This window comes from Catharus ustulatus, chromosome 1 (assembly GCF_009819885.2).
Source record: "Catharus ustulatus isolate bCatUst1 chromosome 1, bCatUst1.pri.v2, whole genome shotgun sequence".
Taxonomy (NCBI): Eukaryota; Metazoa; Chordata; class Aves; order Passeriformes; family Turdidae; genus Catharus; species Catharus ustulatus.
The window spans coordinates 102713742-102741454 of record NC_046221.1 but is presented as its reverse complement, the minus strand read 5'-3'; the positions used below and the strand labels follow the sequence as shown (position 1 = coordinate 102741454).

The window sequence follows — 27713 nt, the reverse complement described above, 5'->3', positions numbered from 1 at the left end:
TAATACAGCAGTAGGGAACAACTATGCTACCAACCTAATACAGAAAATGCTTTCTGCACAAATTTAGATATATGTCTTTTTTTTAGTGGCATTGGCCATCAGCAACACAGTTAATTTCTTACACGGTAAAAGTAAACAAAAATGAGACAATGTTTAACTGTAACAAACATTTATATGCATTTCTGTGACTACACTGAGGAGGACAGGTTAACCAGTTCAGAGCAGGTAAATATGGGACACCTCATAAGCCAGCTATTCTGAACAGAAATAAAAACCATGATTGATCAGAGAGCATTTGCTCTTATCAGCAAGGAAAATAACAATGCAGCCTACAGTCACTTCAGCTTGATTTCTTGCACATGGACAAGACACTACATTTTTATTTTATACTCTGTAGCTGACTAATACATGTCTTTCTTCAGCTGATATTAAAAAAAATTATTTATGAAAAAAAGCCATTGCAAGCTCAGTTAAGGTCTGGAGACATTAACTTTGAAAAAGTGTCATATTTTAACCATGTTAACTCTTTTATGGTATCTTGACAAGGAGAAAGGAACAGACACCTTTGTGTCTCTTCAAGCTACTTACAAATCATTATCTATGATTTGCTAAATCTTAATAACCAGGATCTGGAAAGAGAAAAATCCATGCTAGAAAAAGTTCTGGCTTCTAGTAGTGGGGATAATTATCAATGGAAAAAAATGGTTTGCTCAAATGAAAAGGAGATTCCTTATGAAAAATATACAAATGCAAGCTACTTTGTCCAAGGCATAAATAAATTGAAGAAATTTAATACAAAATTGAAATTGTTTGATTATTTCCAAACCAGAATGTTCTCAATAAGGACCGAAGTGCAACCCTTGTAAAGTACCGATGCACTGCTCTCTACTAAAGAATTCCTAGAACAATACTTCTATAATATACTACTCAGCTTGGCAGGACACTCAGCATAACCTTCAAACATAATGGTTTGAATTAAATGCTATTTAACCCTTCAGTACTATTGCACTCTTGCTAAATCCAAGAGCTTGAAACCAGATCTGAAAAAATGTCTTGAATGTATTAAAATCAAAACTCTTGATAGACTTCGATGGACCAGTGCTTTTACACTTTCTTCCTACAGTAGCAATAAACATTTTCCCTTTATTATGCTCTTCTGTCTTAATTATTCTGGTAAAATATTTTGATGTATTCCACCACAAAGTGATTTTCATACCTTCAGGATAGTTTGCAGTGTAGACACAAAGCAAATGCAGAGCTATTTGCATTGAGGAATCATCTGCTAAAAACCACGGCCACAGAGAATGCAGAACAGGAACAAGATGAGCTTTGAGTGCTGCCATCTACAACAACATGAGGAAGAATTTCAAATGTTATCAATCCTTTGAAAATTAAATACAGAATGAGAAAACCATATTTGTATCTAATGCTTTTTCTTATGGTTTAAAGAACTGGAGAACTGACATCATCATTTCAACCACCAATGAATTAAACTCTATGCCTGTCAAAAAAAGCACATACCTTAATTACTGAAAGACATGCAAAAGTAAAGATTTATTAATTCCAACTGTTCTTGTTTGAAAGCTCTCTAAAGTTTTATTCAACTCCTTCTAATGTAATTATTGGATCTCAAAAAGCATGGAAATACAAGAGCGCAGCTGTATACAGAGCTGTTAAAAATCTTCAGTTATCAATGGCAACCTCCTTCAATCCTCCAAGCAATTCTTTCTGCAGACTCTGATCCAAACAAGAAAAACATTCCACAATAATCTTAGCTGAGATAATGGCACAACCAAGTTATGGGGACTTCACGGATAACCAGACGGCTTATTTAGGCCCAAGTGTTCTGCATACAGAAAAGATGTTAATACATGCCGTGGAAAAGGGGTGCTCCTGGAAAGTCAGGAAATCTTTTAGTTCCAACAATGCATTTGCTGAAAGTAGCCCAAATTGTATAAATAGTACAAGTACACAATGCCAAGAAAAATTAAACTGTGAAAGTGGAAATAAATGTGTGAATGGTATCAATAAGATACTATTTTTCTTACCAATAAAAAAAAAAAGAGTAGTGATCAGAAAGAAAGAACACAGGAAAAAGTGAAAAAAAGCAATGTACTCTTTTCCCCACGGAAAAAAAAAACAAGTAGGTAGAACTGAAGTTGAAAAGAAATTGAAAAGAACAGAGAAGAAGACGAGAATAAAATGAAAAGAAGACATTCAAGATTTTGAGCATGAAAAATAATATTATAAAAAATGGATATGAAAACAAAATTGTGTTTTGAAGGATTAGTACAATTTCACTCAGATAAAGAAAAGTAAATAGTAAATTATTATTATTTAGAGTTTGGGTTTTGTTTGGTTTTACTTGCTTGATTGGGGTGGTTTGGGGATTTTCAGAAAGGCAAAAGAAGTAAGGAGACGAAACAACTTTGCAACATCTGAAATGCATCTCTGTGTGCCTTTCTGGTGGCCCCACGCTTTTTTTTTTTTTCCATATCCATTTTTCATGTTATATGCATTGAAAATTAGAATTATTGACTTACTCAAAGCAGAAGTGGATATAAAAGATAACAACCATCTGAAACCACTGGGATATGATGTCTCCATTAGAACACTAAGTTCCTAACAGATGTGTGAAATATTCTTAGGAAGTGGGAATAACAATGAAATACAAAGTATTTCTTGCCATTAATATCAAACTTAAATTTATCCAGCTTGAAAACTGCGAAGTAGAAAAAAAAATTATCTTCATACAGTAAGTAAATGTGCTCATATTACTTCAGTAAAAGAATACTTACTTTGCATTCTTCATTTTGAAAGAGGCAGTTTCTAAGGAGCTGCATAGAACACCTTAACTCCTTGAAAAGGTTATCTTCCTATCCAGAGAAAAGTAATTGAAGATCATCAGTGTAAGACCATAATGAATTTTGTACAAGGAGGAAAGATATTTCAAAAGAAGAAGTGCAAATCTAAGGTATAAATTTTTGGGTCACATCTGTTCAGCAGTTTTTTCTGATTTCAGGTAGAATTCATCTCAGCTAGCTTCAAGTACGTTTACTAAAGACATTAATAACCAGTAACTTATTATCCTTATCTCTCTTCATAACCCACAGATACTATTTCTAGGGGCACCAACCTAACCAAATGCAGAAATCTGTAATGTTGAGCTCCATTTCTCTTACAACTAATAAAGAATAGGTGGGAACTTTCTGATTATTTGTTCCATACTAAAGCACACATCTAAAACAAGTCAAATGAATCACTCCCTAGAAGCATTTATTTTTCTTCCTTGGATAAAAACAAGGTTAAATTAGCTCTGTCTTTCAGACCCTGAGATGAACTCAGGTGGAGCACGGTGCTAATAATGTCAAGGTTGTGGGTTTGACCTCAATATGGACTATTCACTGAAGAACTGGATTTGATGATCCTTGGGAGTGCCTTACAACTCAGCTGATCAGGCCAGCCCATCTTTATATGCCCAGGATCTTTATTTCCTATACTTAACTATAAATATAGAAGCCATAAATAAATTCCAACCCGGTAAGAATATTGGAAAAATACAGACCTTTGGACAGTGAGGTGCTACACTGAGATTCAAGTTACAAGTGAACTAAAAATCTATCTTCATGACAGAGCTGTGACACTACAGGGCAGCGACAGCTGACCTAACTCCTGTAAGGGTGACACACTAAACCACTTCTGAAAGATTATCCAATTCCAACAAGCTTGTTCACCACAGGATACTACTTCTGTCTTGTCAAGCATAAAGGAACAAAAATGTAAAATAGGATTCATACTTAATCTCAGACAAGGTGAAGAAACTGCATGCTTCTAAATCATAATGTGCTTATATATCATAAATCATATATTTGATGACATTTAGAGATTAAGTAACACTCTACTGCAAAAAGGTTAATGAAAGCCAGGAAGAAACATACAAGTCATTATTACAAATATGTTTTACAACTGGTTTGTCTCACTTCTAGCCAAATAAAATGCTAACTCTAAGACAAGAATCTTAAGACAAAGCAAGAATTATTTCAAGGAATTCTGTATGTATTAATTTAGTTAATAAGTAAAATAGCATTAAAATGCCACAATATACAACTCATATTTACTGTACAAACTTCTAGGAGGTTGAAAAAGCTATAGATTGCATTGATACCACTGTTTGTATTTATTTATTTTAGGATATCTTGCTTTTTACTATGAAAATATATTCATGTGATTTTTTTGAAAGCGTGGCTACTTGTAAATATTTTTCATGCTCTTTATTAGGACCACACTAATTATTGTGAAAGAAAAGGAGTATCAAGTAAAACACTTCAGTTGACCTAAGAATGAAGATAGATCAAACACATTTTTCCCAATAACTAAGAATCGGAAAAAGGAAAAAAGAAAAGAAGTTGTCATGACTTTCCTTTGAGAGTTGTGTCCTGAATTAGGCAAAGGAGCAGTTTTGTGAATCATCAGCTAAACCTACCATGAGAGCAATGTCTCAGTGTCCCCGACATGAAACTGTCATTATGTACCACATATTATGAACAGCACACTTACATATGATGCAGCGGCTTACAGTCCCAACTCAGCAGGGAAATCTGCCCCAAAGTCTTTTGCAAATATTTCAAAGAATTTTCAATTAAACATGAACAGGTTTTCTGAATTTTCTCAGAGGTTCCTTTCCTCCAATTTCTTTCAAGTTTTTAATTTCTCCTCAACCCAAAAACTACAAAGAACCAGCTGACTTCAACTTTACAGGACATATCCAGGCAGGACACCTTTCAGCCTCCAACACTTGAAAAGGGAAAATGAATGTGTTTAGGAGATCTCAAGAAAAAATATTATAGCCTTCAAATGTCAGGGTCAAACTAAAAATTTTTAAGAGTTCATTGTTCTAAAACACAGTTCCATACTTTCACAAATCAAGGTTAATGTCTGTATCGAAACCTCAGAAAAAAAATGCTATTTAGCTGAAGCAATGCAGAAATACCCTACAAGAAGGTGTTTTCTGTAATTTCTGCTTTATGTGGGAATGGACAAGATATCAAACTTGACAGTAGAGGTTACTGCCTGTATTTTATTAATTCTCTTAGATGAAAGTGGCAGAGAACAAGCAGATTGTAACAAAAATCTTATGAAACAGTTGTATGATGGTAAGATATAATTTATATCTAAATGTGGTAGAGTTCGGTGACATTAGAGTCTGGAAGAACTGGAAGGGAGGATGGAAAAAAAAGGCTAAATAAATAAACTGTGAAGGGAGAGAAGCTACTGGAAGTGCAGGCAGTGGAAGGACCACAGGTATGAGGTTAAAAAATCCAAAACTGGCAAGAAGTTAAAAAAACAGGGACAACTGAATCTCATGACAAGAAACTAAGATATCCAGACCAAGTTTGAAGGAGAAGAGAAAAAAATAAAACGAAAAGCCAGATAATAGGAGAGTAAAAAAGCTGTGATATACATGCATAAGCAGAATGGAACTAGTTTTGGGATGGGAATAAGATTGATACAGGAACAGACAAAACCAAAATAGCTAGCATTGGTTGAAAGACACTGAAAAAAACAACCTAAGCAAAACAAAAAATATTGTGGAAACAAGATGGAAAAATTAGCTGGATTAGATAGGGCCATAAAGTCAAGACTGAAAGTCCAACTAAGTTTGAAAACAATACCCTGATATTGCTATAAGATAAATATCATCAATTACAAGCACAACAGATTAAAAAATGATGTGTATGTGAGTGGATGTCTGAAAGTGAATTTTGAATTCTCAATCAGTCTGCTATTTGCTGCTTTCAGCCAGGATGGACTAGTTGCTAATTCTGATAACGTGGACTAAAAGTGGGAAGTCCTGAATCCTCCAATTAATGAAAAGACATGAGATAAAACCAGTAATTCAGAAGCTGATCATGTGTTGTACTTCACATGTAGACTATTGAGTTTAGGCAAACAGAAGCTTGGAGTTCTGGAAAGAAAAGTTAGTGGAAAAAGGACTCCTGAAAAGAGATGGTCCCTGACAGAAAGAAATGGGCCCAAAAAGAAGAATGTGAAGATCCTGGCTGGAGGTGTAATCTGACAAATGGGAGAAGATCCTGAGGACCAGAGACATGAATGGAAAAAACCACCAGGACATACCCAGGGGCTTTGTCCAGTGAACACCCAAGACTGAGCAGCTGCAAAGTATGAACTGATATGATTTTCTGCCTGATTTCCTGAAGTAGCAGTCATCTCTATGTTAGAAAAGGTAGTTGAGACCTAGTAAGATGTCTGGATGGAAGAGTATGTGAAATAATTAAGTTAATAAAAGCTCTAGAATCATTGAATCTTATAGAAGCTCCAGTATCTGGATCCACTACAAGTTGTCATTTACTTTGTCTCATCTGCGATACATACAAGCAGTATCTGCCTCAAGAAAACAAACAAACAAAAGAACCCTAGGAAGTGCCTTATACTATCAGTGTTCTGTTTTTTTATATATACCTTTTTCCTCTGTGCTTTCCCAGGCTTTAGGGAATCCAAATTCAGTTGTGCGTGAATGTGCTTCATGTTTTCTATGCAGTTGTCTATCAGGTCAGCTGGAAGACAAAAATCAGTAACATTTATAATTACATTCACAAATCAAAAATCTTTTATAAAAAAACCAAAGTATCTTTCTGGCAATCATCTTGTAGTTATCTTACTTGACATCAGGAAGTAGAAAACAGTTTCTCAGATGAAGTGCATCTAATCGAATGCTCTCAAGAAGCAAGAATACATTTGAGTCCTCTTGCAACAAAGTCCCATGAGAGGAACACCCAAAGGAAGGACTGGTAAGATTGAGAGGGGAAGATGATCTGGGTGGAGAGGATAATAACTCATAATTCTTCAGGTATCTTCAATGATGCTGCTTAGAAGTGTGAGACTTCAAGAGATTAGGGCATCCATTTATTTTACTCAACCTTTCCCTAATAACAGGGGATTTGCTGCAGCTGTGGTGAGACAAAGGAAAGCAATCGCTCAGATGACTTAAAGGACAAAATGTTGAGTTAGGCTGTTTTCTTTGGATCTAGAGTCTTTAAGTCACTATAAGATGATGGAGTGACTACATAGTGGATAAGGTAAGAGCTATAGATGTCATCTGTCTGGACTTATGTAAGGATTTTGATGCAGTCCTCTACAACATCCTTCCAAATTGGAAAGTTACGTAATTGACAGGTGGACTGGATGGTAGATGAAGAATTGGTTGGATGGTCATGCCTTGAAGATACCAGGAAAGCAGGACAGAAAAGAACTGTTGGAGCAAGTCCAGAGGCAGAACACAATAATCCTGAGAGGGATCTAATATACCTATGAGGAAAGGCTGGGAGAGTTGGGATTATTCAGCATGGAGAAGGGAATGCTCCAGGAAGACCCGGTTGCAGCTTTCAACTTAAAAGGATCTTAAGAAAGATGGGGACTTTAGCAGGGCTTGTTGCAATAGGACAAGGTGCAATGGTTTTAAACTAAAAAAGGACAAATTTAGACTAGTTATGAGGAAGAATTTTTTTACCATGAGGATGGTGAAATATTGGATGGTGGATGCCCCATCCCTGGAAACAGGTTGGATGGGGGTCTGAGTAACCTGACAGAGTTGAAGTTGTCCCTGATTATTGCAGGGAGGTTGGCTAGATGGCCTTTAAAACAATGCTTTCTATGATTCCATGACAAAGAGACAATTCAAGTCAGAAGAGATGGCCTCCAGCGGTCATACACCCACCCTTCTTCTCAAAGCAGAGATAGTTCTAAGCAGGCAAGGTCTGCCTGCAGCTTTATCCTGCTGGGTCTTGAAAATGTCCAAAGACAGAGATGGCACACTATGTCTAGCACTGCTTTACCACCTTCAAAGGGCAAATGTTCATTTACAGGCAGTTTGACTCTCATGTTTCAATTTATGCCCATTCTTTCCATTCTCCTATACCATGGACTGCTGTAACAAACTTGTCTCCAACTTCTTCAAAATCTCATAGGTCCTCCCAAAACCTTCTTTTCAGCAGGTTGAACATAAATCAGCTTCGTCAGCTTCTTTTCTAATGACAAGTGAACACAACCACCCTGATGGCCCCCTGGTGAACCTGCTCCAGTTTGTTGATATTTGTTGTACTGGGCCAAAACTGGATGCACTATTCTAGATTTAGTCTAACAAGTGGTAAGTAGAGGAAAGAATCTTTTCCCCTTGACATAATGGCTGTGTTCCTGTGTTCAGCCCAGGATGCTGTTAGTCTTCTCACATGCAGCTTGCTGCCTTTCCAGTTCTCCAGTCAGCCTCTACTGCTCTAAAGGCTTGTAGCTTTTGAGGTGCAGGACTTTGCATTTTTAACTTAAAGTAGCCCTTAAGAGCTGAACAAGTGATGCTAAAGCTATGGGTATTTTTAGAACACTGCTTTGAACCCCAAAAGTCCTCTTCCTCTTTTCTAAGGTCTGTGTTGCACAACAGCAAGGATGACTTGACAGCTGTTCTACCACAGAACGATGCACTTCCCACAGGTGAAGTGCCTTCACAGGAAGCACGAACTTAGATAGGTCATCAACAGAAAAAGAACCCTGACTGAAGTAAGGGCTCAGTAGAGAACCAATGCACTGGGAAAAAGCAGAAAGCACTAAGACTTGAAGTTGAGTCTTCTGCCATTGTAGGGATCAGACTTTGAGCAGATCTGTCTAAGCTATTTATTTCAGTGTAGTGTAGGTTTACGAAGTGGAAAAAACAGAGATGTAAGTTACAGGAAAGAACCCAGGAAAAGTGCACCTGGACAAATCAAAAGTGTAAAACACGTGATAAATGAGAAATGCAAATTCACTGCTCTCCCTTGTGTTCTAGAGGGCACAAGAAGCCTTTGATTAGAAGTTGGTTTACTATTGTGAAGAGAAGAAAGTCCTACTTAAACTGTAAAATGGGACCAAAGAAACATAGTCAGGGAAAAACAAAGCTGAGAAAAAGAAGTCTCCTCTTGTCTAGATACAGACAGAACTGAAAACACAGGACATACTTACACGTACAAATGTATTGGAAGATACTGCCAGTGAAAAATCTCCAGCTTCTAATGGAAGGATATGCTATTAGTGGTAAAAAGCTAACAGGTCTCTTCTTACTTCAACACAGAGCTGTGACTTCACCACAGAGTTTTAAACTGACTACAACATAATACTTCATCTGCAGCTGAAAACTTTATTTATTAATAAGATTTCTTAGTGAAAATCTGAAAAAACCCTGCCACTGAAACCTAGGTCTTCTGCTTTGAAAAAAAAAAAATTACAATCTAAGGTAATACGTAAAACACGTGCAAGCATTTGATTCATATACAATTTAACACACATTTTGAAATGCTCACCTTCCAAAGCACATTTCTGGGCATTTTTACTGACAGCTAACAGAGATAACAGTGCATTTGTAGCAACTTCTTTCAGCACATCCTTTGAAGATTTTCTTTCACAGACCTACAAAAATGCAATTTCATTACTGAAATGAAAAAGTGACTGTATTAAAAGTAGTATTCATAGCTATAAATAGGTTGTCAGAGTCTATATTTTCATTTGGATGATTTATCACTGTATTCCTACATAGCATTCTCCCTCTCTATACTCATGTTTATAGTCAGTCTGCACTGAAGTGTTTTGGGTTCTTTCCTAATTTTTTTTTATTAAATCTTTCTTTCTTTGCTCCTAAGGCCACTCCTCTTATTCTTTTTTTAACACGTTACTTTTCTAAGGCCTAGATTCCAAATCCTGGTATTCCATACTTTTCCTAATACTCAGGAATAGGCTTGGTACTGCAGACAACTCACTGACATATCTTTAGTGCAACTGCATTTTCTGCACAATGTTGATGAAGAAATTAAATAGAGTGATATTCCTTAAAGAAAAAACTCACTGATAATTATTTTAGACACTCTTATCAACCAGTGAAAAATGGTAGTTTGTCTTGGTTTTGTGAGGCCTTTGTGAGCATCACCACATTTCTAATAACCTAAGTATAATCTCAATGTTTTCAAAGGAATATTTATTTGGAGTCATATAACAAGATAGCTGAAAGACAAGGAGCAGTCTGTGCTTCATATATTATCTACTAGAGAATCCGGTCTATCTAGCAATTTTCCCTAAAACACTATGCCAGTTCTAACATCCAAGATAACAGAAAACAGCATGCATTGCAATCAGAAAAATGTAGGAAAATAAGAACAGTTACTGGATCATAGTAAAACCATAATTTGAAGTCAGTCAAAAATACAACATCTTAAGAAAATCTTAATACTTTAGACAGAAAGTATCTCATGAGTACCTACCCATAGGATCTCACAGATTTTAATTCTACATACACCATATATTAATAGACTAACAATTTTTTTCAAATTTTCATATGCAATAAAATATCAAGGTATGTTCAAAGGTCATCATTTATTGAAGTGTTCACTGTAACTAGGGGTCTGTGGTGGGTTTAGAAGGTCAAAGAATAAAGAATAATAAGTTAATAACAGGAAAAACCCCAAAATCTCATTGATAAGGACAACCGACACCAAATCAAAGCACCGAAGCATGGACAGGGTTCTGCATTTATAACCAACAAAAAAGAGCATTACGTTTAGACTACAATCGTTTTTATTAGATCTGGTGTGAAATCTCAAATCTAACAGCAACACAAGAATGCTCAAAGTAAATTAATTGCTTTTCTGTTCTGATAGGTGATAGTTTCTTTTTAAATTAAAAAATTTAGATGTTTGAGTAATTAAAAACTTAAACTAATTTTGACACAAATCAGGAAAGAAAAAAATGTTGAGTTCCAGCAATCCTTCATAGCCTAAGATGTAGGTTTTCTGACTTATGCACTCAAAGGCTTTTGCCCTATTAAATTGCTAGATGTTTATACTTTTTCTTAATATTCATTAGTATTTTAGTAAAATAACCATATTTGCCTATCAACCTCTTGAGCATTGTCCTGTAAGTATTATGCGGCAGACTAGAACCGATCCAATAATTAAGGTGAGTTGTCTTATACACGTATATTTTTCAAAAGCTTTAATTTCATCTTACTATTTTCTAAATTTTATCCTGAACACTAGCAAAATTCCATTCTTTCTTGAAGAATGCATTTTTATACATTTTTTCCTTACCGTGCCATCAATAACTGCAATTCATAATAAAAAAAGAAAATTTATGTCAAGCATAGGGAGCACAAGTAATTAAGAATTAATTTATGATTAACTACTAGTTGAATGGAAAAAATAACTCAAGAAATTTATAATGCCTTATGCCAACAGAGTAGTCTGTAGTAAGTCTGTAGTCTTAAACTATTATAAAAGTACTAAAATGAGAATGGACTCTTAATTATTTTTTGAAATTATGCTGCATAATAAATTTAAGAGGTCTCATAAATCCACAACTGATCTGGCTTTATTATTCTGCACCTACTGTAAGTTAGTTGAAGGGGAGATCACAGTCTTTCTAAAATACTGTAAGCTTTGTATCTAGGAAAAAAATGTTAGGGACAAAATTTGCGAGTTTATGTATAGATTATGATTTCCTTCTTAATTTTATTTCTGTTCTGAAGTACATGTACAGAAGGATTAACATTTAAGTACACAAAACAACCAAAGCCTTTCAAAGTCAGCATGTGCACTTACTAGATTTCTTATATGTCACAATGAATTCCAATTTGAGACTTGGTCTACTAACATTCATACCTGCACACTGGGTAAGAAATTAGCATTTGCTACTGCATATATCAGGTATTCTGTAGATTTTATGTATTTAGGATGATTAATGGAGATGACTGTTTGTTTGAAAAGTCTCCCACCCTTTTTTATGTTAGCCAATTATTTGCTTGACTGCTTCTCTTTACGAGTGCTTCTCCTGAAGAAAGTCCTGAATCTTTTGGGTTGTTTTTTTCATTTTTAATGGTGGTTTTGTTTAGGTGTTTGTTGTTTTAATAGATTACTTTACATCCCCATGCCATGGGCTAATTCTACTGTGAGGGGGTATAAAGAAATACACGTACTTTGATCTAAAAAACTGAAGCTGTTTCTTTCCCAATACTGTTACCCTTTCGGGGAGATCATCGCAGCTCTGTAAGGACCCAGAGAGCACAGGCTGTCTATTGAACTCTTTTATGAACAACATGCAATATCTGTTTATCTCTGAACAGTTAAAAAGCACGTTAAAAGCTGACGTCTCTTACAATACTCAAACAATGTATAATGTCCTTTTATTGACCTGGCTGAAGTTCATTCTTCATTGTATCAACTTTTTCAGCTCTCACCATAAGAATAGTCCCTTTTTGCTGGCACAGACTAATAAACAGTTATGTAGACTTGTATGAAAATAGAGGAATGTTACAACATGTCTTTATCAGACACACTCTCATGCAACCATATTTTTAGTGCCAGAGCCAAGGAGTTTTGTTTCAGACACATATGCAGGCATTAATACAAAAACCTAACAGTATATTAGCAAACTATGGGATTTGAATGAAGACCCCCTGTTTTGCTTAAGTCCCTGAAAATCATGTTCTCACAGGAAAATGCTGTGCTCTGAAATTATCTGAAATTAGTTGCCAAAGACAGAGAGAATTCTGGATTCAGTGGCCTGTAGATAGACCAACAAAGACCCTATTGGGAAGTTTTTCTTTTGTGAAAGACAGCAGATTCTCAGCAGACAAAATATCATGTCCCAATAGATACAACAGAGTCACAGTGCTGCAATGGAGCAGCAAAGGAACAGTGCTTGTGCTAAGTCTGGTAGGAGCATGGTTGTTCTACAAGAATTCAGCACCCATACAAAGAGAGGAGATGAATGCTAAGAGCATTCTTTTGGTCACACCATCCAATATATGATCAATAAATGTCAAAAAAATATCCTTTACATGGCAAAATACTACTAAGATACTTAGAACAACAGAAATCATTACCTTTTATATAATATGCATCATTCAGAAAAAACACTATACTTATAATCACAGATCACTATGATTGTTAACAGTGACAAACTGCACATAAATTAAAGAAGGAAAATAAACATATAGATAAAAGAACTAAGTTGTGAGAAAAAAAAACAAGACACAAATTTTACATATAATTTTGCTTACTACTACCAACTTGTAAATAAAGGAATGATTAAATATAAAGGAAGTAAAAGAATCAAAATTACAAAAATATACCCTGCAATGACGTTGAATGTTAAATACCTGAATAATTAATGAAGTAAGTTGAGTTACTGGTGCCTGACATCCTTCAGTGTGATCCAGAAGAAAGCTAATAGTTGGATTCTGACATATAGTCTGTTTATCCTCAAGCTGTTTTCTTCCTTCCTCATTCAAAAGGACAGAGAGGAACTGTAAACTAGCCACATATAAAGCAGGATATGTGATAGACAGATGAATACAATCAGAAATGGTATCTAAAAGGTTAAACAAAAAAATTACAATTTTTACATTTCATTATGAATAAAGCTCAAGCATACTTTAGAACACAAAGACTTATCGAAGAGAGCATGTGAACCCAAAAGCAGTTATACTCTGCACTGCCCAAGGAATTCTACAAATTCTATGCATCTTATAAGTCTTAAAAAAATCTAAGAAAGAGAAGTTTGAGTTTTATAGGGGTTGAATGAATTAACTGCTCTGCATTCATGTGAGTATAAAACAAAGAAAAAAAACAACCTCCATTTCACTCAAATCACTCAATTGTCCAGTAGTTTTTTGAACTCTCCTCATTTTATCAACAGCTTATATTATAAAACCAACAGTATACATTAGCTGTTTTATTTGCAATTGGATTTGGATTCACTAGATCACTTAACATGCATAAGCTTGTCTGGACTATGTTCATACTTCAGTATTGAAACACGTCACAGAATCTTGCCTAACTATGTAAGTAACTAATGCAAGAATAATTAAAATACAAAAAACATACTCCTGCATAATAATCTTGGATTTCTATATCTCTCATCTCCCCTCAAAACTTTGCTTTCCTTTTATGCAAGATATTAAAGAATAAAAGAAATAAAATAGAGATTAAAGAATAAAAGAAAGGGGAAAAAATGAAGTGCTAATGAATCATTTCACAAATGCCATATTTGGTTGAGGTTTACAACTAAAATCATTCATCCATACATGTGAAGAAAACAAAATACGTCAGTCAAGCTCTGGACATACTGTTTTTCATTGTGGGTATCTCATTAGTAATTACTTAATAGCATCTAAAGAGGAATGACTCTCTTTTCTATTTGTTTATTAGTTGCTAGGAAATAAAACATCCAGGAAGAGTCATTACCAATTATTGCTGTACAGTGATTTGCAAGGGTTGCTGTCACAGAAGGAAAAGATATCTGGCCACTTTTCCACAGTAATGTAGCTAGAAGGCTGAAAGACTCTACCCATGTTTCGTGAAGTACAGATGTTAACTCGCTATCTGCAAAGAAAACACACAGAAAAAAGTCAAACTGTTTACAAATGCACACAAATCTAGAAAGCTGAGCCTGTCCACACCTGTCCATTTACAACAAGGTGGTACCTAAATGAAGACCTGCCTCTGTCTGGTAATAAAGGAAACAAAGTACTTCATTACCTAAGCCATCTTTGGGACGTATGGTGAGAATCCTGAAGGTATTTCCCAAGAGAGGTTTTAGCAATTCATCCTGACTTACAAGATGAGAGTCCACCAATAAACATGATTTTAGAAGCCTGGACACAGATGACAAGTACTGAAGTAGTAACAAGACCTGTTAAATATTTATAGAAAGATATTAAATAAAGCCATATATTTACACTTTCCACATTATTTTAAATTTACTCATATTATTTCAACTGATTAATAACATTTTAAAATAATATACATCACTTAAATAATAGGATATGAATTGGAAACATTTCTGTTAATTTTTACTGTAGACAATGAAACAGAATCCCTAGTCTGGAAACATGTGCGCAATCAATTTTCTAGTAAGAAAGCAAAAGTTCCTCGTGAGGAGGTCACAACTCTTGCCGCATGTACAGCAGCATACTCATTGGAAGGTCACAAACAAAAACATTAAAGTGGTCATTAATACTGAAGAATACAGGTGTCTTCCAAAAACAAAAGCTGACATTTTATTTGTTTATTCTCATAAATTTTCTGCAGAAACACATTTCTTTAATTAGAGGAGTAATTTTCTTCAAAGTAAATCTGAGTGCAGAGCAGCAGAAGTAATGAAAAGGCTCTGCGTTATGAAACAGAATGTTCTATACACTGTACATAGAGAGTTAAATTTGATAAAAAGGTAGTTCTATCAGCAGTAACCCTATATGGTTTGCATACATCTAAATTAGTTGAGAGCTGTGTAAGTGCCTGCCTCTTCAGAGACAAAGCAAAGCAGCCGGGTTTGTTACATACAGTAAATATCCATTGCGTCAGTAACTATATCTGGCTCATACATCAGTAATATACAAAAAAATTCTACTACATAATTTCTTCAATGGCTAAATTTAACTTATAATACAGTTCATTTCCAGTTGGTCATTCTAATTAGAAATTAATTCTTCTGTGTTGAATAGAATGGTTTATTTTTACTTAAGCTTTGTCAAAAGCACAAAGACTCACATGAATGTAGCCTATAGCAGTGTGTCTGGACTATGTTAATGAATATAAATTATGCTAACATAATTAAATTCTAACTTCAAAAAATTAGGAAGTAACAAATGCTTCTCTAACCTGAGCTTTTACATGTTCCATATGACATCGATGACCCAAGGGAGCTTTCAGTTCCAAGATGCATCTTTCAACCAGATTGGCATTTACAAGACTAAAACAAAATACATTGGTTAGAAATATAGTTAAATAATAAAACATTCTAGTAACTTAACATTCCATAGAAGAGAATAATATAAATAAAGCAAAAATGAAGTAAGATATACTTACTGCTAAACCCCACTGTTTTAAGAATTCTAGTGCAATGGCAACTATAATAGCAGTAAGTTGTTTCAAAATAACTAGACTAATACAAATTCCAATAGCTGTTACTGCACTGGTAAAAATCAATTTTTTCTATTTGATTTCTTATTTTCTTTCCTCTAGAAGAATAAATAGCCCCATGATAATATAAGCTGTATTCACACCAGGGTTGTTCGGGTTTTATGTTTGTTTGTCTGTGTTTCATTTTTTCCATTAATTGCACTATGAAGAGCAACCACAAATGCTCTTGAAAACTTCTACCAAAAAATGAACTCTTTTTCATGCTGCACTTCAGGACTTCAAAAAAAATTTTATAGACAAAAGAATTTGCTGAAATGGAAACATGGCAAATAATCTGAAGACTTCCTCAAAGTGGTCCCTCTTTTTAAAAGGAAGTAGAACACTAGGATCTATCATCTAAATTTGGCAAGTTTTATTTACTCTCTTTCAATGTGTGAATATTTGGCTCATTTTCAAAATACTTCATATACTTCAAAGAAGAAAATTATAAAATGAGCTCAAATGATCTGCAATTCCAAATACTTGACAAAATCTTAAAACATGAGAGGAACACAGTAGTCCTGTATAAGACACACCATAAATGGAATCACCAATTTGACTACCTATTCTATGAAAAAAAATGAAATAATTCTGATTCTTTTCTTCAATTGATTGCATTTTTTTTATTTAAAAAAAGCAATTTTGAACACTTCAGGAGCAAGAAGTGATCAATACGTTTAACAGTTTTAGTAAGAAACATGAGTAGATCTCATTAGAAGATTTTTTTAAACATTTATTGTTACACCTTGTTCGTAGTTCAACAGTTACTGATCTCACACCTGCTGAGAGTTGTTAGCAAATGTGTTTGTTGAAGAGCAATTCCAGTATCTTCTGGCATGACAACCAGCAGATTGTGCAGAAGGCTGCAAACAGCTGATAAAAGGGCAGGTGTGATTACAGCACACTGTTTAGACAGAGCAGCAAACATGGGAGAATCATGTTGACTTGGAGATTCTGTTATGGTTGTATCACTCTGACCTAGATTGTGTTGAAATAAAAAAAAAAAAAAATAAAAAAAAAAAGAAACAAGAGATTAAATTACAGTAGTTATATAAACCAAGTTTATTTGTATTTTTCATTAAAAAAATCATGTTCTCTCCACATTTAAACTGGATATTCAGGAATGAATGGGAAAAGAAATTAAATCAGATAAATCAGATACAGGAAATAGTTCTGAAATAAAATGCTTCCTCCAGCAGGCATTAAATAAAGATAAATAGCAAATTTGGAAAGACACGAATTCCCACTCCTTTCTTCAAAAGAAAAATATTTTTATTTGTAAACAGTTCTCTACATACATGATTATAAATACATTTTTTATATTAGTTTTTATCTTTCTACATATAAAGAGAATTGTATACATCTTTGTGTATGTGTGTGCATACAAGTTCCTGTGGGTATGTATGTCTATGACAGTTCTACCATAACTGATGTGTTGAAAGCATGACTAGATGCCAGAAAGAGAACCTAAGTCTTGAGTTACATTTCAAACAGTACCATTTTCACTTGCTTCTGTCAAAATTTGTATTAAAGGAAGTGTTTAATGTTTGTCTTCTAAAACAACCACTAGAAACATCAACTGTTCCAGCAAAATGCAGCTGTATAACGTACAGCATGGACAAATACTGAATACACTGTATTTAGCATCAGCTATGCAGGTATACAACTCAAGCTTGACTTACCTTGTGCCGTGAGCCGATCAACCACAGTTTCAGGAATAAAACTGGCCAAACTTGGAACTGTGGCCTGAAGTTCATTAACACTCCCCAGTGATGCAGACAGAATCTAGAAAGCCATAAAAAGGAAACTAGTTGATTCCAGCTTTTACAGAGTAGTCTTTTATTTATATTCTGCTTGGGATGGGGGAACAACCCATCATAACCAAGAAAAACAAATATGATCTAAATAATACTGTTCAAAATCAATTTGATTAGATTTTTACACTATGTGTGTGTATATATATGATAAAAACCTCAGCAATTGAAACTATTAAAAGATGGGCAATGTGAACAGTCTGAAATATTTCAGTTAAAAACTGATCAATGCCCATGTTACTGGAAATTCTCTCTCTTCATCCTTCTTTTTCATCCATATAATTGACTCAACCTACATTTGGATAAAGATAGAAAGACATTACTGAAGCATTTAAACTCACATTTTTCATGGACTATTTGCTCTACTGAGAACACCAGCACTTGTCCCCTTGTACCAGAACACACTCAGATAAAAATATCACAACTGCATTTGTCATCAAAGTTGATGTCCCTGAGTCTTTTGAACTCTGAATACTTCTTTTAAACTTAATGCTATGATCCTTAAACGCATTCATTTCATAGTGAAGATATGAGTGGTTTAAATGACAGTAGACAACTCTACTGACATAATACCATGCTCCTACTACCAATTTTTCATTATTTACCCTATGAATTTTGTGTGTTTTCAAAAGTTCCTAATGCTCTTGCTACTATGTTTAAAACCAGAAGCCCAAGATCAGAAGACCCAGAATCCAGATAAATTATGTGCTTTTGTGACACAACAAGATCTGTAACCTCTTTCAGAACATAGGACAAGTATCTTATGTCAAGTAACTCTTCCACTTCTAGTTTTTATTTTCTAGATAGAAAATTCACATCAGACAATTTTCTTCAAGAGTCGCTATACAAAGCAAAGAATACAGAATGTTGAAGAATCCAATGAAATCCCAACAGAGTTACAACTTGAAGAAGGGTGTAATTAGAATTTTCCTCACAGGGAGCTTTCTAAGGAAGACCGAAATATCTCAAAGGTTTGGGTTTTTTAGAAGTTTTATTAGAATAACGGTTGGAATATATTTTTACCCAAGGAAATGTTAAACTGACATAACAGACAAAAAGGGTGCAGGGAAGCAAATCACCGATCACTCTGTTCTAGCTATTGTATCCTTGCAACCTCCACATTGTAACTTCCTTTTCTCCCACATTTTCCTCTGGTCTCCCACTATGGTTCATCCTACAATCATGAGTCTTTCTTCTTAAGTCTGCTCTGTTCTTCCTCAAGAAAAGTCAGGATTATTGTAACGCATAAAACAAGCTACAATAAGACCTGGAGGTGTGTCCAAAATACAGGATTCACACCCAGCTTGGATCACATAAACACTAGGACAGTACCTGGCTAAATTATTTTCTGATTAGCAAAATGCAGTACCAAGCTGTACTGAGTCATTGAAATTAAAAATCCTATTTTGATTGCACAATTAAAAAGCATATTTGCCAATTAAAATAAGTTACTTGAAGTTCTATGCTTGCTAATTTAAATAATTACTAAAATCCATTAACTGTATGAAATGAATCTATCTTGACACATGGCAAATTCTGCATTTATTCAGCACTATACATCAATTCCAAGCATTCTAATAGGTGAGAAAAACCGTAACACTTTTCCTTAAGTAGTACAAACCCAAAATGTAACTTCTAACAGCCCATATAGTTCTTCTGAAACAAGTAAAACCCTAAAAGAACTTTAACTATACTGAGAGTCATCTTAGAGATATTCTTATGAATTATATACCATCTTTCATATATTATATAGTAAACAGTATCAGCTACTTCCTACAACTGTTCTTTATCTTCTACAACTCTCTCTAAATACTTTGGGCAACAAAATAAAAACAACTTCTCAGTTATGTTAAAAAAAAAAAAATTAAAAAAATCAGCAAAAGCTTTATCTGGCTAGAAAAATATCATCTTCCTCCACTGATGAAGCATTTATTGATAATTGTTTCATAGTGAGAAATAGGTTAAATCCCAAAATTTTCTTTTGTCATAACAGAAAACATACAATAACACAATGAAATTGTTTCCCCACTGTTCCACGTTCCAGGAAAAAAAAAAATAAAAGATAGATATTACCACTTTTATAAGTCACCTTCGATAAAGATGAACTGGAGGTCTGAGACACAGTATTTAGTAAAGGATATTTACTACTGCCACCATATTGTTTCTGGGAGCAATGAAGCATTGTGTTGCTTAACAGTGAAACTTTGGAAGAGGTTGTAATAGGAGAAAAGGTTTTGTCTGTGTGGAGAGGGAGATGACAACTGCAGATTAAAACTAATTCAAAAGAATACAAGAATTGTCAGAGTGGAAACACTGGAGAAATGTGAGGGTTTTGCCATTTATCTACTAGATAGGAATAAAAGGTCTTTTCTTAACCTCTAGTACAAAAATCCCTCTGGCATTGCTTTAATAGGCTTGCAGTGATTAATTCTATTCAGTTCCCTCTTCAAAGGTTTAAATCACTTAACTGTATAGCACTCTGGTAACCACGGTTCAAGAAAATAAAGCACACATTTTTATAAAAAATAGCAAGAAGATTTCATAGGAAAAAATGGCCATGACTAAAAGCTCTCTGGGAAATGTCTGTAGATATTTAGCTCACATCATTTTTAGTTCAAGTTTTTAAATAACTGCTCATTTTGCTAAGATGTCCTGGACAAAGAACAGCCCTAGAATATTTATGCAGTGTAAAGCAAGTCAGTATCTCCATACAGATTGGTGATCTCTTATCATATGTACTAAGCACGAACATGTTGGTTAAAACAGGAGTAAGGATTTGTCTTCTCTATTGATAATCTGAGAGAACATTTAAACTATTTACTCTATGAAAGACCAAGATTATTAATCATCTCAGAACAGGCCTTTTTGCAGTATCCACATTCCAGTTCACAGAAAACTACAGATAAATTTAACAAAAACCTGTAATCCACTGGGATCTTAAAGACACAAAATACAGTGCACAACTTAATACACTACAGACAATTCAGTTTTGTTGTCTTTTTTTGTTACACTGAATCATTGATTTCATCCCCACATGACTATTCTTTATAAAACGAGCAAAATCTTACTTATGGACTTAATTTTCTCAATTTTTCTTTCTGCATATTTGGGGAAAATAAGTGGGGATGAACGAAAAATGATGAAGCAGAAAAGTGATTTAGTTGCAACTTTTCCTAAAGGTCTTAGGACCCTATGTGAAATCAGCTCATGATAGTAGACATCTCAAATAAAGTACTGAAAGTATGAAAAGTATGAAAGCTGGAAGCAGAGAAAACCAATAGAATGTTAGGAATAGAAATCAATATTGATGTTCCTAGACAATCTTTTAAAAAATGTTATTAAAACATCAGAGAAGAGTTTTCAATAGAAACAATTCTACTTGGTTTGATTGCTCATTCTCAAGTGTTTGTGGGTGTTTTCATTAAATCTGTGCCACACACCTAAAACACATTTCTCCCTTCAGTGAGACCTGCAGATTCCTTTCCATCTGTGATGGGGAAAGCACGCCATCTCGTGGGCTTGGAATAACAGTATCTTCTTGGCACCATCATCATCCAAAATTTAGCAACAAACTTCTACAAACTTTTTTTATTGCTTCATTAATATATTTCTTTACTCATACATCAAAACAGAAATTGGGCTAAAGTGTGACCCAAAAATTTGAGGTTATATAAGAACAAATTACAAATGCCTGAGATTTCAAGACAAGTTTGAATTTTAGGAACTTCACTAGATACACACTTCAGATAACTGCTCTCTGAAACACAGTTTGCAATCAGTCTCTGTTAAAGTTACACTCATCCATCTATTTTCTCGTAATTAATAGTGGCTTTGGAACATCAGACCTCTACACCATGCAGCTTGGAAATTTTCATTGTCATGTCAGCACTGGTATTTTTTTTAAAGATAAGAAACTTAGTTAATTAAAAAAAAAAAAAAAAGTTTAGAGCTGCTACAATATCCATGAAGGATAAATGCAAATTACAGTAAATTCACGAATACAAGCCGCACTGAGTATAAGCCGCATCTCTGGGTGTTGGCAAACATTTCATTTTTTGTCCATAAATAAGCCGCACCTGAATATAAGCCGCTCTGTCGTTCGCAGCGAGGACCCGTGTGCAACAAAGTTGCCAAATAGTAACAGAACGGCGGCAGGGCAGGGTTTACTGGCTCAGCTCGGGCTCGGCCCGCTCGGGGCTGCTGACGGGGCCAGGTAGCCCAGCCCGGCGCTGCCGCTCGGCGGGGCCACTGGGGGCCAGCTGCCACTGCCACTGGGCTCAGTCACCACGGCCTGGCGCTGCCCTGTGGTGGCAGGCAGGGACGGAGCCCCCCCCGCTCCCGTGGCGGCGGGCGGGGACAGAGCCCCCCGCCTCCTCCGCGAGCTGCGGCAGGGGCGGCCCGGGTCCCCCCCTTCTCCCCGGGCTGCCGCAATAGCGGCGCGGGGCCCCCCCGTCTCTCCCCTGAGTTGCGGCAGAGGAGGGAATCAGAGAGCTCTCCCTCCTCTCTCCCCGCCCCCCGTGCTGCCTGCAGGGAGCCAGGCTCCACCCGCGGTGCAACAGAGTAGCAATTTGTAACAATCGCAAAATGCCGACTTTGCAACTGCTCGGCTCAGCATCCTGGCTGGCACTTCTGAGGTTGTAAATGTCAGAAAATTATTCACATATTAGCCTCTCCTGATTATTAGCCGCATTTCCGGTTTAGGAGCAAAATCTTAGTCAAAATGGTGCGGCTTGTATTCGTGAAATTACTGTAAACTAACTTCCAGAAATGAAAATCAAAATCTTAGTGTGATGCCTTCATATGTGTCAGGAAAAGAAGGAAAACAAAACACAAACTTCTAAAAAACTCACATGATTAGAGCCTAATCCTAGCAAGTATGAAGTCTACAATAAGTGGAAGACTGATATAAATTACTGTAGCTTAGTATTACACTCTACTTTCCACTGTTAATAATCAGTTGTCTATCTGTTGAATAGAATAGTAGAGCTAAGTCTTTGTGTTAAACTATGATGCCACTTTACATATAGAAATACAACACAGTAATTTGATCTAGTAGATTCCAAATTATTTTTTCCTTTTTTCTTTTTTTTAAACTACTGAAGCTGAATAAATTTGATGTAATTAACTTGTCCAATTCTCCATAAAAACTCAAGCACAATTTTAAGCAGATTAGACCCCCAGTCCTGATAAGAATTGCTGCAATTTAATTTTGTCTGCAAGTAACATGAACAAAACAAGATGAAATTTGTTCAACTTTCATTCCTCTATGTAAGTGGCACTCAATTTATTCAGTAAAAAATGACCTGGCAACAACTGCTTTTTAAAAATCTGAGATTCTTATGTAATGCTTTTTAAGAAGCAATCAAGATTGCATGTACTTCCTGATTTACTTTATTTTATTTTTTTTATTTTAAAATTTGAATATTTGTGTTTAAAATAACCCTAAGCGGTTGGAGGGTTGTTGCTCCTCATTAATGAAAATCAAACTAATCAATAACATTTCTGAAAATGAGAAATCAGTTTAAAGCTAAAGTGTACTTTTTCCTCAATTATTAAAAAAACGCAAGATAACATTATCAGTACTAGACAGCAATAAATGTAAAACAGAGAATCAAAAGACCAAGGAAATTATGCTTGTGTAATACTTTGAGACAAATTTTCTGGTTTTCTTTGAGACAAATTTACTGTTTTTTCTGTTTTTATTTTCACCATGTTCCACAGCAAAACTGAGCATAGAAATTTTAGCAAAAAAAAAAAAAAAATAGGACTTTGTGATTTATCAGCCTTTGTCATATCAACACATGCATCTGTTTAAGAAAAAAGAAACTTCTAAACAATGATATTTGGGTTTCAGTAATAGATTAGATGGTCATTCATAGATGAAAAATTTTTGAATATGAAACACAAAAATGGATTTCAGTGCAACATGTCAAAGTTTTCTTGGGTCTATACTGCAGTCTTTGAAAAATACATGATTTTTATCAGGTAACTAATGAATATTATAAAAACTTTCTCCACAGTCTGAACTGATATTGCAAATCCACTCTGGAACTGAAAGAATGTATTTCAATTTCTCCTTTGCATTTGCCATCTTGAAAGACAGCACACGTGTACAGCTTTTAATTGCCGTAGTCATTCTAGTCAGAAACAAATTTTACAAGCAGCCACCTGTTTTCTGTTTTCCATGTCTGTTTTGGATCCTGCAAACACTTGTGCCACTTTTAAATTCTACAGAAGCATGTTCAGAATACAGAGTTTATTACGGCTCAGAATACCCAATGTATTTATGTGGCTTTGATTGATCCAGTTCTGTAGCTGTGTTGTGTAAATACAGGTTCACTCGGAAGAGACAATTTGGATAAAAGCAACAGAAGTGACAACCAGAAATGGAGACAACTGCATTTTGTCAATAAAGACAATTACAGAGTAATCTCTAGAGAATATGTCTTGCTGTGGGAAGCTATAGAATTCAGTACTGTCTTATGCATTTAGCTAGTCAAGACAAGCTACCTTATTTATTTTTGCTCAGGTTAAGAATCACAAAAGGGTTTTTCAGCATATTAAAGTTGGACTAAATTTCAACTTAATTCACAGCTAACTTCTCATCGATTTAAGGTTTTCTGTTTTGCTGCAGTTTTTAAAACAATGAGTGCTAATTTTCTTGAAAACAGTTCACAAACAATTTTATATTTAAAATGAATAGAACGCTCTGTAAGTTACCATAGTTTCAGATGTTGAGTGAGAATGTGAAGATTTGCTCTGACTAGGTGGAGCCTTCCAAAGATTGAGAGAATCATCCAAATCTGTATGACAACAAAAATGAGAATCAAAATTACTGTAAGAACAGTAGAGAGCAGAAGAAGTTTTTTAAAGGATTGTTTCAACAAAAAAGTAGCCAATCACAGCCATCCTTCTGAAGATCTCAGAATACAAGTTTTCACACATTGTACCTATGAAATCTTACACATCAAATTCCCTGAATAAACATAAATAAAAAAATTTCAGTGCAGCAAAGTAGTCTAGAAAAAGCTACACTTTGTTCAAACTGCAGTTGCATAGCCTTTAGTAATTTCAAATAGTTCAGATTTAGTTTTAGTTAAAACTCAAGAGTACAAAAGCACTGAAGTACTATAAGTAGGGTCTCAAAGAACACACAATAAACAGATGTCTTCGTATTCAAAAAACTTCAAATTCGCATTCTAAGAGAAGCAGTTTCAAGAGGACTCATATTCATAAATATAACGAAGGCAGAATTAGTTTGCAAATCTGTTTCAGAATAAAAAATGCCAAAAATTTTATAGCACAAATCTGTCAGTAATGAACAGTAATGTTCATTTTTGAAGCTGACATATATTTAGAAAGAAAATAAAAAGAATAAAGCTAGACTACACAGATTGTGAGTGCAGACCCAACAAAAGTGGATTTCCTATATGTATCCTCACTTTAACATTGCAGATGTTTACATACCTAAAAATGTGAGAAAACTACATAGGGAATTTGTTTCTTGTTCCTGAAATACTGTATTTTCTGGCTTTGTTTTGCAATGACTGATAAAATGTATCTCAGTTGTTCACTGAAACGTTGTACCATTGTACATTTTCAGTTACTCTTAGATCTGATATTGTATCAGCTAACAGAACTACTAAAAGACACAAATGAAGAGGACCATGGGGTAGTAAAATGCACTGGATTGAAAAATTACACTTACAGATAAAAAAACACACACTGAAGAAATTGAGGATTTTTTATGGTTGGAATTTTGTGTACTGCTGAGGTATTTCTCTCAGTGAGTTAACCAAGAATGCTTCTTTTCCCTGGGTCTGTCATAAAATCACAACTTAGCTGGGGAAGTAGCATTCCTCTTCTGTTCATGCCTCTGGAACAGGTTTAACAAATCCAGAATCCAGCAGGATGCTTAGAACGTGTAAAACTCAAACAATACTTTATTTTGCAAAACTGTAAGTGGTGAACTGAGAGGGGGCGTTTTGGTGTTGCTTTTGGTGTTGAATTATACTAAACCAGCCTGACTCAGAAACCTCAAAAGTTAAACATCCTGATAGCGAGTTGAAGGATATTTTATCATATCTGCCACTTATCTAAAAATCCTAAGGCCCAGCTGGCCTGAGACATATGACTGACCGTCAATCATTTTAAGCTCTGGAAGTCCAGTCCCAGTTTCAACCAGTAGGTTTTTCTAAAATACTTCTTTAAGTGTGTGTGGAGATTCTTTCCAGGGGTGGGGATGCCCCTCAAGATCACTCTAGTCTGAACGAAACAGATTTGCCCAAGGTCACTGGTATAGGTAACATCAATCTCTACTTAATAATTGCTTCTTTTTTGGCAGTTTTAATATAGCTGCTTTAATATAGTACACTACACTACACCAGCAGTTTTAGCTTCTGTACTGCGTGGTAAAGAATTCTCATTATGATCTTTATGTCTAGTCATTTATCATAGTAACTCATTAGTTTTTATATAAATGTATTTGGTTTGTCATCCTTAATCCCATAGGATGAAGTTAGACATCTCTGTAATTCCTTAGATTTAAACTACTGAAAAAGTCTGGGTCTAGGATTGAATCCAGCTGCAGCCAGGATCCTCTCTGAGAAGGCATTTAGAGAGCAAGGGGGTCCTTCCTGCACTTTGTCACTCAGTGGGAGGGCTTCTCTAAACAACTTTGCCTGAAGTTCCTACTCCATCCATGACATAGACGTAAAAAGAATTAGTTAAATCAGCAGTCTTAAAAAAAAAAGGAAATACAGAAACTTAGGCCTACAAAGAAGGTAAGAAAAGAAAAAAAAAACTCATTAATTTTCTGCTTCATGAAAGCTTTTACTAATTGATCTCTGAAAAATCCCCTAGCTTTCTAAACATATGATCATCAGATATATTTGTATAAGGAAGTATATTCCCACAATGCATAGTGAGCATAGAAATACCATTCAATAAATGATTAGTCAATATAAAAGTTAGATCTGAGACATCCCAAGGGTATACAGGTTAAAAATACACAAACGCAACCTGAGTATTACATTTCATCACCCTGAATTAAATTATATCTGAATGTCTCAGAGTGCAGCTTAATTCAGATTATTAGAGTCCATTCCTACTCATGAAACCTTGAAGGTGAACACATCAAGAAACAGCAATCTTAAAAAGAGTTCATGTATTTCTTTTCCCCAAATTTTCTTTGCATGAAATTTGAATGGATGTCATAAAGTGGAAATCATTAGAAGTATTTCACCTCCAATACTTTGCAAGAAAATTTACTGCAAAACCAATTACACCTTTTCCATTTTCAACTTTTGAAGATGTAAATAACAGCTTAGAACTTTTTCTGACCTATGTTAAACTAGTGACTTATCTACTTACATCCTCTCAGCAATATTTTGACTTCACAACGTATTTAAATGCGGGGTTCATATATTCTGTGTTCCTTTTATTAAGAATTTTTGGAGATAAGTTACCCAAAACTACAATTTATTTAAGTAGGTTTCAAATACCAGAAGATTATATCAACAAAATTACCAGTTTTACCACCTTTTTCTATGTTGAGCTTGTCTTCCTTGGAAGAGTTGAAATCAAACATGTAACATCCTAGGTAACAGTGTTTCACCATCTGATTCACATGTTCGTAGAACTGGCAGTGATACAAAAGGGCTTTAAGCGCAGGTATTCCTGTCTGAGAGAGGCCAGATTCCTCATCATGCACACAAGGACCCTGAAGACATGAAATTCACAGACATCATTACTTTAAAGAAATGTTTTACACAGAATAAATTGTCAGAAAAACCCACCTTAACTAAGGCTAATGCTGGGTATGTGTGTGTACGCTGGTTTACAGGCTGTAACTAATAAATTCTAGAAATGACATGCAGATTTTAACGTAGAGGTAAATCATAATATT

At 34.9% G+C, this 27713-nt stretch overlaps 1 protein-coding gene across 1 annotated transcript in view; it reads right to left on the bottom strand.

The window, feature by feature from the left end:
- The window catches only part of RTTN (rotatin), an 83857-nt gene that overhangs the window by 6509 nt on the left and 49635 nt on the right, over positions 1 to 27713 (bottom strand). The window contains exons 33-44 of the mRNA XM_033067139.1: positions 27347 to 27527; positions 24527 to 24609; positions 17675 to 17777; positions 16772 to 16970; positions 15693 to 15783; positions 14571 to 14724; positions 14277 to 14414; positions 13190 to 13401; positions 9345 to 9450; positions 6481 to 6575; positions 2799 to 2876; positions 1217 to 1343 (exon numbers count right to left, since the gene is read on the bottom strand). Coding sequence (XP_032923030.1) covers positions 1217 to 1343; positions 2799 to 2876; positions 6481 to 6575; positions 9345 to 9450; positions 13190 to 13401; positions 14277 to 14414; positions 14571 to 14724; positions 15693 to 15783; positions 16772 to 16970; positions 17675 to 17777; positions 24527 to 24609; positions 27347 to 27527 — 1567 coding nt within the window. The remainder of the gene's footprint in view (positions 1 to 1216; positions 1344 to 2798; positions 2877 to 6480; positions 6576 to 9344; positions 9451 to 13189; positions 13402 to 14276; positions 14415 to 14570; positions 14725 to 15692; positions 15784 to 16771; positions 16971 to 17674; positions 17778 to 24526; positions 24610 to 27346; positions 27528 to 27713) is intronic.